The 11,438-nt window shown below is 36.1% G+C and overlaps 1 protein-coding gene and 1 pseudogene across 1 annotated transcript; one reads left to right on the top strand and one right to left on the bottom strand.

The window, feature by feature from the left end:
• Window positions 1–2,578: 2,578 nt before the first annotated feature.
• On the top strand, window positions 2,579–8,427 carry LOC139889398 (ADP-ribosylation factor GTPase-activating protein AGD1-like). The gene is made up of 10 exons (XM_071872353.1): window positions 2,579–2,928; window positions 3,510–3,648; window positions 4,080–4,427; window positions 4,869–5,000; window positions 5,089–5,295; window positions 5,983–6,069; window positions 6,169–6,659; window positions 6,758–6,848; window positions 7,396–7,886; window positions 8,313–8,427. The coding sequence occupies exons 1-10, from the start codon at window positions 2,579–2,581 to the stop codon at window positions 8,425–8,427; spliced, it is 2,451 nt and encodes an 816-aa protein (XP_071728454.1).
• A 347-nt stretch (window positions 8,428–8,774) lies between these two features.
• LOC139889397 (wall-associated receptor kinase-like 2) lies at window positions 8,775–10,142 on the bottom strand (annotated as a pseudogene).
• Window positions 10,143–11,438: the final 1,296 nt, after the last annotated feature.

The raw sequence follows: 11,438 nt of genomic DNA, 5'->3' as shown, positions 1-11,438 counted from the left end.
TTACAAAAACGTTGAGACGGGTAGGGCTTAAAAATGAGAGTTTAACGTAACATCCGGCAACAAACTAATAGAGATATGGAACTTGAATTCGTACATGTAAGTTAACTTTATAATGGATACCTATGATGGTAAATTTTCAATCGTATAATACTTTGCCGAACGTAATGTATAAAGAATAATCATCAATAATTCATAGCCGCGTATGTAATGTCCATAAAATTGCCTGCTGAAACTTTAGGACTATTTTGACAACTTTGTAAATTTGAGGGACTTATTGTGTAAATATTTATTAGATCGGGTCTAAGGTGCTGAGTACATCTGGAATCCTCGGTTCTTGTTTCTAGAACTATTTCTGTATTTCACATTTATCCAATTGAGGGAAACAAAACCTTAGAGTGAAGGAAGCTTAATTGGTGAAGGAAAAGGTTGATCCAACCCGTTTTTGGAGCTCTTCCTTGTTGTTCCAGCTGTTAGGGTTCTTATTAATGCTTGAGGTAAACCCTAATCCGGATTTTATGTTTAATTCTTGATTTTGTGTTAGGGTTTGGGTAGTAAATGATGGTAAACCTTTATATCTCAAAGATTGGGGTTTATCGGGTTATGTATTGAATAAGTAAACCCTTGAGGGTGGGTTTTAGGCTGGATATTGAATTGAACTTTAGTAAAAAAAAAAAATCAATCCTTAATAGTGTAGTTAATTAAGGGTTTGTAATTTGGTGTTTTGGGTATGCTTGTGATTTGAAAATTGGGGAAAGTATATAAAACCCGTAGCTATAAATAGCTGCACAAATCATTATTTTGTAAAGGTCGTATCTAATCAACCGTAGCTCCGTTTGGGGCGTGTGAGCACTTTTCGGAAAGGGATTTGAATATCCAATCCAATGAATAAGTTTTTAATTACTGAATAGGAGTTTAAGTAGGTCCGAATATGCTGTAAAAGGGGGCTGTCCAAAGTGGTGGGATTGGTTAAAAATTGAATAAAGAGTTATTTGTTTAAGATTTTCACATGATGTAAATGTCAATATATTAGGAAGTTATCTGGGCACTCATTACCACTTGTAGTGGTAATGAGTCAAGAATTGATAGAGTATATGTTTTGATGTGTATTGTATGCCTATGTATTATATAGGTGATTACTTGCTCGGCTAGGAGGATGGTGGTCATGATTACATGTCACGTGTGCGTATCAAGGCGAGTGTAATAATTGTATGTATGAATGCATAGGTTATATGTTTAACTCGTAGTCAAACCGACGAATATTTGACTATGAGTATAACCGTGGACTATGAGTTAGACCACACGATGATGTGGACTATGAGTTAGACCACATGGCGAGTGGACTATGAGTTAGGCCACTAAAGTGGACTATGAGTTAGACCACACGGTGATATGGACTATGAGTTAGACCACATGGCGAGTGGACTATGAGTTAGGCCACTAAAGTGGACTATGAGTTAGACCACTTGGCGTCTAGTGACTTTGATTAGACACTAGATGATGTTTGGGCGGCCACCCGGTGATTTGGATATCTTTATGTGTTATGGTTGAGTTTTAACGTTTGATTGATATTAGACAAATATAATTGTATAAGGCTATGTTGTTGCTATAGTGTAGGGATATATTATGTAATTGTTACTCCTATATAATGGAGGCTTATGTACTGATAATAAACACATAGAACATACAAGTTCAATTCAATATCTCTCTTCGTCTATTATATCATTTAATATGGTATCAGAGCTGTAAAGGCCTAAGTCTGGCAACAATTCCGGAAGCCACTATTCCGGTCACAAAACCGGCAGCTACTATTCTGGCAACAATTAAAAAAAAAAAAAAACTGACCTTTAAAACTTAAAGTATGCTCTGTGAATGCAGCGTTGTTAGAACGTTCACATCAGAAACAAGTTTTTCAGGTCATAACAACTAAATCCGCTCAACCCACAAAATCACCGTCACTCAAAGCACTAATCAACCAAGACTAACACTAGATGCGGAATTAATCTCCGAACACACGCAAACAAATTTCAGCCCAAACCCATCATACACGCGCCGCCACGCGCCACCACAGGTGCCGAAACTTTTCGAATTCCTGTTTCGATCTATACTGATCCAAGAAAAATTAGGAGAAACCGTCTACACCATTCACTTCGGAATCAAATTCCGATCTAACCCTGAAAATTTCAAATATTTTGGTCACTATTCACTGCCGGCCGCCACTATTCACCACCGCCGGCTGCCACTATTCACCGACGGATCCACTATTCACCGCCGGTTTTTCTTCTTTTTGGTTTCAGTTTTTTTTTTTTTTTTTTGAAGAGAGTAAAATGGAAGCAGTGTAAAAAAAAAAAAAAGTGAACTGCCTTTGCTTTTTATTCTCTCCCCACCACCTCCTTTTGACTAACCCCACTACTATTATTATATATTTTATTTTTATTTATTTTCTTTTCAGCAAAAAAAGAAAAAAATAAAAAAAAAAAATCGAAAAAAAAATACGAAAAATATATATATATATATATATATATATATATATATATATTGTTACTGTATATCTACTGTATCTTTTTCTATATTTCTGAAAATGGCACTACTAGCTACCTTTACTACAACAGAGAAAGCCGTACACAACTCTCACAAATTTGGTTTCACCTTATCTCCCACGAACTATGGTTACTGGAAAACAATGGTTCAACCGTTCTTTGTCACCAACAAATTGTTTGACTATATTGATGGCACAATCCCTTGTCCACCTAAAAATGTCCCATCCTTGGTCCAATCACCAGAAAAAGATGAAGAAACACAGTATCAACCACAAAACCCCAATTACATTAATTGGGTCTCTAATGATGCTCATTTACGAATGCTCCTCATTTCTACCATATCCGAAGCATCATTTCAACATGTTCAAGGACTAACGTCTCGTGATCTATGGTTAGTGTAGTTCACCGGTTCCACCGAATGCTCCTATCTGTCGGCAAAGATCGTGTGAGTGTGTCCCTTGAGCGTGCCTACGCTCCTCACACTTCCTCTCGAGAATACAATTTGAAAATCTAGCTTCTCAGACTACAGATGAAGCCAGATGAAACAACCGCAGAATACCTAACTAGGACTCAAGAATACGATGTTGCGCTCGCTAACATAGGCGAAAAAATGAAAGAAAAAGATCTGGTGATGCTAGTTATATCAGGACTACGAGAGGAATATAACGGTTTAAAATCAAGTCTTCTGGGCCGCGAAAAGCCCCTACCTTTGTAGACCTTCATGGCCTACTATCAGACCACGACTACATGATCAAGAAATCTGTACCCGACATTCCTTCAGCTCAAGCATTCACGACTAGCACACAAAGTCGCAATTCAACAGCTCCTAATAATTTCTTGCCCGCTTCACAAACAGATCAACTTCAAGCCATACAACTGCTTTTATCTCAACTTTGTGATGTAGCATGCTTTGATGTGTTTCTTGTCATGGTAGTACTTGATGTCTATATGATTGCATGCTCGGTGCTATAGGCGTGATTGTATGAGCTATGTGTATGTATATATGTGTGTTAGTGAGGCATATAGGGTAATTTTTCTTAAGGAACTCCTTTGTGTTGATAATTTTGGGAGTGAACAGAGGAGTATAAGGCTTGGTATCGCCAAACATCTCGTTAGTGATATATAAATGTGTAGTAAGGCTAAATATTTTGGCCTTGGTGAACTTGTGAGGAAGGTGCGTTTGCTAGAAGTACTGTTAAGCTAGTGAACCGTAATGCTAGAAGTACTTGATGCATTTTAGTGACGTGACGACACATCACACTTCGTATAAATGACACGCTGGTAATGTGACCATTAAGATGATATTTTCACCATCAAAATTGATAAATCCACCACAATTAAGTACTAGTTACTTGTACTATACAAGTATGTAATGCATTGTGGTGGATTTATCAATTTTGATGGTGAAAATAACCTGAATAGTTCGTTACACAAAATGCATGTCAAACCTTAGTTCGATACATTTTGAACCCTTTTTTAATTCACCCATATATATTGCCCATATTGGCTTATTATTTTTTATTATTTACAATTCAAATTCAGGTTTGTGCTCTTTCGAACGTGGAGGCGAAAAAGAGATTTGAGTTTTTGGAATCAGTGGGGGAGGCAATGGACGCTCATCTTCTATATTTTAAACAAGGATATGAATTATTACATCAAATGGAGCCTTATATGCGCCAGGTATTAGAACGCGCACAAAAATGTAGACAAAACTATTTTTCCGAACAGCAGGCGTTAAATGAAAGAATCCAAGAGTACAAAAGGCACATTGATTTCGGAATTAAACTACCGTGTAATCATTCCGTTAGTCATCGAGAACTGACGCAACAACCATCGAGAAGTTCACATAAATTGATACAAGCGGTTATGCAATCTGCTGCAGAAGGGAAGGTACTCTGTTAGTATTTTATGTTTAATTTTATCTCTAACGAGTCAAATGCAAACGGGTTAAAGTCAACGAAAGTGTATTCTAATAAATAAAACCCCGTAAATATATTTTCTTAAATATTTGATCATATTTGGCACGAGTTATTCGGGTTAACCTAACCTGACCCAATCTGTTTCAATCCTTACCAATAGTGTCAACTTAACTTCTAAAACCCACTCAATTTGGTACCTAAGAAATAATTATTCCCTCCATCCGCTGTTTCAAAAAAAAAAAAAAAAAAAAAAAAATATTCCCTCCATCCCAAAATAATGGTCCCATTTTGACTTCTTAAAGTCTTTTTTTTTTCAACTTTGACTTAATATTTAAAGTCAAAATTGAAAAAGGACAGTTATTTGGGAAGTATATTTTACTACATTATATTGTCTAAGGCTACAATAGTTTAGGTTCAAAACATCAAACAAGGATATCTATCAAAACGTTCAACGAATTTGAGAGGGGACTGGAAGAGAAGATTCTTTGTTCTTGATAACCGAGGAATGTTGTATTACTATCGCAAACAATTGAGCAAGCCATCTGTAAGTCACTTATATTTACACATTTCGAATAAGACTGCCTTACATGTACGTTACAGATTTTCAATCTTTTTTTTTTACCTAATATCAGGGATCTGGCCAACAGAAAAGTGGTCCCGCTGAACCTGGCCCTGGTTTACTGAGTCGGTGGCTATCTTCGCATTATCATGGCGGTGTGCATGATGTTGCACGTCATACAGTTAACCTTCTTACGTCTACAATAAAGGCTGACGCTGAACAGTCAGACCTCAGATTTTGTTTCAGGATTATCTCCCCAACAAAGATATACACTTTGCAGGTGAGTTTCTTGACTTTTGACTATAATGATGTGGCAATTTCGACCCATTTACTTCAAAATGAATCATTTTCATTTGTACTATTTTATGAGTTTTCCTGTTCGGGTTACTCGAGAGGGCGTGTATTTTCAACTCTGATCTACGTGGTCTATTCGAAACAGTCCATGACCATTTCCTAAACCTTCCCTGGCCACCCCAAGATTTGAACATGCAACCTCTTGCAAGGAGTTCACGGCCCCAACCACTACTGAAAATGAATCACTTTGGTTATGTTTAATCTCTAATGGTCAAGCAAGTGAATTTTTTTTTTTTTTTTTTTTTTTTTTTTTTTTGATCTTAAATGGAAACGGGTCAATGGGATAAACATGTCAAAAGTAACCCAAAGGTTATTTTATTCAATACACCTCTTGCATCATCGTTCTATTCACGATATTACTATGTGATTACACAACTAATATCACTTATTATATTTAATGGACTAGTTATTCAAAAAAATATGGACAATAAGTGTTATGGCTGGACCTAAACTGACCCTACCTGTTTTGACACACATAGAAGTTACCCGTACCCTACCTGTTTTGACACACATAAAAGTTACCCGTATTTACTTGTTGTCCAACCTATCCATTTTTTCAAACGTATTTTAAATTGGTTTATTGGTTTGAGATTATTGTCATGTGATAATGCAGGCAGAGAGTTCGCTGGAACAAATGGATTGGATCGACAAAATAAATGGAGTAATAGCTTCTTTATTAACTTCCCAATCACCCGAGAGGGTATGTCACTAAAATCCAAAAGTTTTACATTTTGCGAATAATGTTGAATCAACGTGACAACTTTTAAATTGGTTTATTGGTTTCTTATCGTTTTCAAAGATGTTGAATCAACGCGGTTCTTTTTCACAGCATCTATGTAGCAGTCCTACATGTGAAACTAATTTTGGAGAAAAATCACTTGTTCAAGATACAACAGCATCTGAAGATTTCTTTGAAAATGACCAAAATTGTAGAAATATGATGCGTGAATGTAGAAGTTCACAACATTTACCGTACGGTGTAAAAAGTGAAAGACCAGTTGACTCATTAAAAAAAGTAGCTGGTAATGACATATGTGCTGATTGTGGATCACCTGAACCCGATTGGGCTTCTTTAAATCTTGGTATACTTGTTTCCATCGAGTGTTCTGGTGTTCATCGTAATCTTGGAGTTCATATTTCGAAGGTTCGATCGTTAGAACTTGATGTTAAGGTTTGGGAACCGTCTGTTATTACGTTGTTTCAGTCACTTGGGAATGTATTTGCTAATTCAATATGGGAGAAACTGTTGACTGCAAGACAAAATTGTCAGCTTGATGATTTACCTACAAGGTAATATAATCTAATTTATTGTGAACTTTTATATTAAGTTGTAAAAAAAATGTTTTTTTTATTGTTATTATTTTTTTTACCTTGAGATTACAGTGTAGGTCAGTCGAGTCTGATAAATCAGCAGTGTCATGTGGGAAGCCAAGTTGTGATGATCATATATCTGTAAAGGAGAAGTTCATTCATGCAAAGGTAATAAACTTTTTAAAATTATCATTATCATTTTGTGTAACATAATATTCAAAAATCATAAAAAGGGTTGTATCAACTTTCTTAAAGCTTTTAACTTTAAATCTACAAATTTAGCATCTTTCCAAAATGTAGAAATGTTAACATTTATAGGCTTTATAAGTCATCAAGATATTACTCCCTCGGTCCCGATTGAATAGTCACCAGACAAAAAACACACAGTCGAAGAATCTCATTATCACACTGTACTTTTTATTTACTTTACGGTTTTACCAATTTTATGTGTCACATGCATACGCTAAGGGTATAAAAAAACTTTACATCCTTATTCTTATCTGGAAGTGAACTATTTATTTTGGACTACACAAAATAAAATACTAGACTATTAAATCGGGACGGGGGAGTATATGATTAAAGATATAAATATAAATTTTGTGCAAAGTTTAAAGTTGGTTACTTTTATATGCAATTAGTCCGTTTTACTATTACATGTTAAGACTAAATCACACCCAACAAGCCAACCTTATAGTGAAGTTTCATCTCGGTGCAGTATGCAGAAAGGCGTTATATTCAAAAAGTAAAGGACCCACGTCACCTTATTTTACTCGAACAACAATTATGGGAAAATGTCCGTGCTAATGACAAAAAAGCAGTTTACCTTCTAATTGCAATTTGTTCAGCAGATGTGAATGCTGCTCATGGTCATGCATCATATACCTCATCGTCATCTGTGGCTCAAATTATGCAATTTGAAGACCAGAGTAATGTTGACCATGAATTTGACTACTTAAAAGATTATTCTACAGATGACTCATCGAGATCTTTAGCCTCAGTAAGAGAGGTTGATGACCCGTTAACTAACGAATCTCTTAATGGCTGTTCACTACTTCACGTTGCTTGTCAAACTGCTGATTGTACAATGGTAGAACTGTTGTTACAGCATAGTGCAAATATTAATTCATCTGATTCAAAGGGTCAGACACCGTTGCATCATAGTTTAATTAGAGGAAGACTTGAAATTGCAAAATTACTTCTTAGCAGGTATTTTGTTTACTGACACTTATAGGTTAGAGGTGGCAAAATGGGTTTGGGTCGATACAAGTTTTTTTCTAGCATGACCCACCATACCAGGTTGACCTGCAAAAACTTTTTAGACAATCATATAAAGATTTTAGAGAGAGATAATTAATGTGTTGATAATGATCGAAAAAAAATATTATCACAGTAACAATATATATTCGTGAATTTAACTATTTAGATGATTTTGCATTAACATGTTTGACCGGACACGTTCTAGATAAACTATTTTAGACGCATTTGAGATAAAACAGAAACCAAAAGAACCCTTTTTATTAGCCAAGTTTCCACTGCTATTTAAGTTATACTATAAAGTCAAGTAATTTGATTGGGCCCTGAAAGAGAAAAAAAGTCCTAGTGATTTTCTTTATGTGATGATTTTTGTTGTAGGGGAGCTAATTCAGTAGCAGCTGACATGGACGGTAAAACACCTCGACAGCTTGTTTCTGAATTGGGAATTGACGATATCGAAATTCTTGCCCTGTTAAGAGCCGCAACGAGATAGCACTGAGTACAAAGACCAAAAACCAGAAGTAGGAGCTTTAGTATTGTGTACACTAACAATATTTCTTTGATTTGTATCGTCAACACTGAAAACAACACAAACTCACCAAACACGTAACCACAAAAATGGATGAATAAGAAATAGGGAAGTATCTAGCTACCTAGAAACAAATTTTTTATAGTACGCATATATTAAATATTACAACAAAATGATTACAAAGTGCCTTATATCAATACATTTGTCTATCCAAATACGGTATCCTGAAGGATTTGAGTTACATCAAATTATTGCAACTATATGAAGACATATACGGATATTAAACAATGGAAAGTGACTCACGGTTTGCATCACTGACTAATGTTATCGTCGAAACTTAAGAATGTTGACGTTGATTCGCCATATGGTATCATGGGTAACCCATCCTCGAACATTAAGGGTACAACATTATTTTGAGCCGTAGACGGAATGTGCGATGTTCGTATGGTTTCTAACTCTGTTGCTACTTCCTTCATTGTTGGTCTGTTTTTCCATTCAGATTCAAGCATCGCAATGCAAGGTGAGCTATTGCGAGAATTTCATCCCTAGTACCCTCCTTAATCACAATTGCATCAAAGATTGACATACCACGCTCTTCTTCCATAGCCAACATAAAGTATGTAGCCAAACTTCTATGTTCACCGAATCTTGTTAAGGAAATTGGTTTTTCTCCGGTCAAGAGTTCAACCAAAACAACTCCAAAACTATAAACATCACTCTTCTCGGTAAACTGACTAGATTGGAAATACTCGGGATCTAGTATCCAAACATACCTTTGACTAAGGTAGTCAAATGAGTTTGATCAATAGAGACAAATCTTGAAGTTCCAAAGTCAGAAATTTTGGCCCTATTCTTATCATCTAAAAGTATATTGGTAGTTTTGATGTCCCTATGAAATATTGGAAAGGAAGTTGCCGAGTGAAGGTAAGCGAGTGCTCCTGCAACCTCCGTAGCAATTTGTAATCTCATATTCAAAGAAATTGGGAATTCTTCAGCTTCGTTGTGAAGACGTTCGTATAATGTACCATTTGAAATGAATTCGGAAACTAGGAGAGGAACATCTGTCTCTAAGCAACATCCTAACAATTTGACAACATTTCTATGAATTACTTGTGAAAGAATGACAACTTAATTAATGAATTGTTCTAATTGACTTTCATCGACTACTTTTGACTTCTTGACCGCCACAATCCTTCCATCTACTAACATTCCTTTATACATTGTACCTTGGCCTCCTCGACCGAGAATTCTGTTCTCATTGAAGTTGTCAGTGGCCTTTTCTAATTCACGTGAAGTAAAAAGTGTGGTTTTGTCAACTAAAGACGGGTCAGCTTCCTCTTGTTGCTTAAGAAGTAAACCACCATTGCGTTTGAAAAACTTTTTTCTTCTTATCCTTTCTTTTATCTTCTTTATCAGTTTATATAATGCATAGGTGATTATCACGAGACAAAGTACACCCATGCTTATGCTTACACCTGAGTGAAAACCAATATAAAACAAAATGAAATTATAGTAAACATTTTAGAAAAGTAATTGTTGAGCAAGAGATGTGAAATTCTTAGTATCCATACAAGTAGTAATAGAGGTTGTTAGTTACGGGCATGAAATTGTAATCCTAGATTGTTTCTTGAATAGTGAATCACTTTCCTAATTAAAAAATTTGACCCTACAAGCCCCATGTTGCACGAAATCTTAATTGAGATAAGACAAGAAATCAATTCAATTACAGGAAAGAACAATTCGAATTATAGTATTAGTGAGAATGTTATGTTTTATGTATGTGTTGTGATTGAAAAGCAAATGCCAAAATCCATATTGATATTCTGTTATGCTTGGTAGTTAAAAACAAAGGGATACAACCCTTCGATTTGGCGGGAATAACTATTAATCAACAGTCACAACATTTGGCGGGAGAACCAGTTGGAGGCACCTTTTCGGTAGAGAGCACAATGCCTTTTAGGATGAGGTATCGGGGCGCTGCCCCTTGGACCCCGCCATGGGCGCTACCCCTTGGACCCCGCAAGGGGGCGCATCCCCTTTGACCCCCGCTATATTGTGATAGTATATATTCAACCCTTACGGGCATGCACCCCGCACTCTCCGAACCCGTTACTAAGTATAAGAATCAATATCAATATCAAAAAGATGAAGACTCAAAACAAAATACAAATAAAGACATCAAGGCCCAACAACAAAGATTTGAACTACTTTGATGTTCGTAGGGAATATGGTGTTGACTATTTTAAGCATGTGGTAGATTTTACAATGTTACCATATTTTGAGGTGATGCAACTCGTCCATTTGCCCTTATCGTATTGTTATGACGATGGTTGGGGCGATTGGATGCAAAAGCGAATCCGAGACGAGTTAAAGTATGGTCGGAAACTATTGAGACCGCAGTTCCCGAAAATCAAGTATAGAACAGACAAAGAGACACGGAACAGAATCAAAGTCACGAAGTACACACCGGCACGTACAATGAAGTTTGCTCCAGTAAGGAAGATGTGTCAAAACTTTGCAAAGGAGTTCAAATGGTGGTACTATGATGACCGAACTGAAGAAGCGGTGATAGTTTTGGAAGGCCAAGGAAATCTGAATCTGTTTGTAACCTTAACAATGAACCCAAAATCACGTATTTATAGAGTCTGCATATGTATCCGTACAGATGTAACATATCCGTGCTACAATACTCTATTCGTACGGATACATCTACAGACTTTATAAATATGTGATTTCGGGTTCATTGTTAAGGTCACGAACCCTAACACCTCTAAGCTATATCCAGACGATCCTAAACGTCTAACTTTTATGTTACTGTGTTGTCATGTTATAATTTACGTGTTGAGTTGATGAACGGCGAACTTTAAATGTTGAGTTTTTAATCCGTTAAGTGTAAGCTGTGAATGTTTATATTTTTATTTCTGTGTAAGATGACTGTGAACGGTTATTTTAAATGAACAAGCTCCTAGGGGAAG

The sequence above is a fragment of the Rutidosis leptorrhynchoides genome, chromosome 2 (assembly GCF_046630445.1).
Source record: "Rutidosis leptorrhynchoides isolate AG116_Rl617_1_P2 chromosome 2, CSIRO_AGI_Rlap_v1, whole genome shotgun sequence".
NCBI classification, from domain to species: domain Eukaryota; kingdom Viridiplantae; phylum Streptophyta; class Magnoliopsida; order Asterales; family Asteraceae; genus Rutidosis; species Rutidosis leptorrhynchoides.
This window is presented reverse-complemented; position numbering and strand designations above follow the sequence as displayed.

Excerpts from the sequence above, each read along its gene's own strand:
- LOC139889398 (XM_071872353.1), top strand. The coding sequence starts at position 2,579 with ATGGCACTACTAGCTACCTTTACTACAACAGAGAAAGCCGTACACAAC. Across the intron at positions 3,649-4,079 it reads TTGGTATCGCCAAACATCTC|GTTTGTGCTCTTTCGAACGT; the intron begins GTTAGTGATATA and ends ATTCAAATTCAG. Across the intron at positions 4,428-4,868 it reads AATCTGCTGCAGAAGGGAAG|GTTCAAAACATCAAACAAGG; the intron begins GTACTCTGTTAG and ends ACAATAGTTTAG.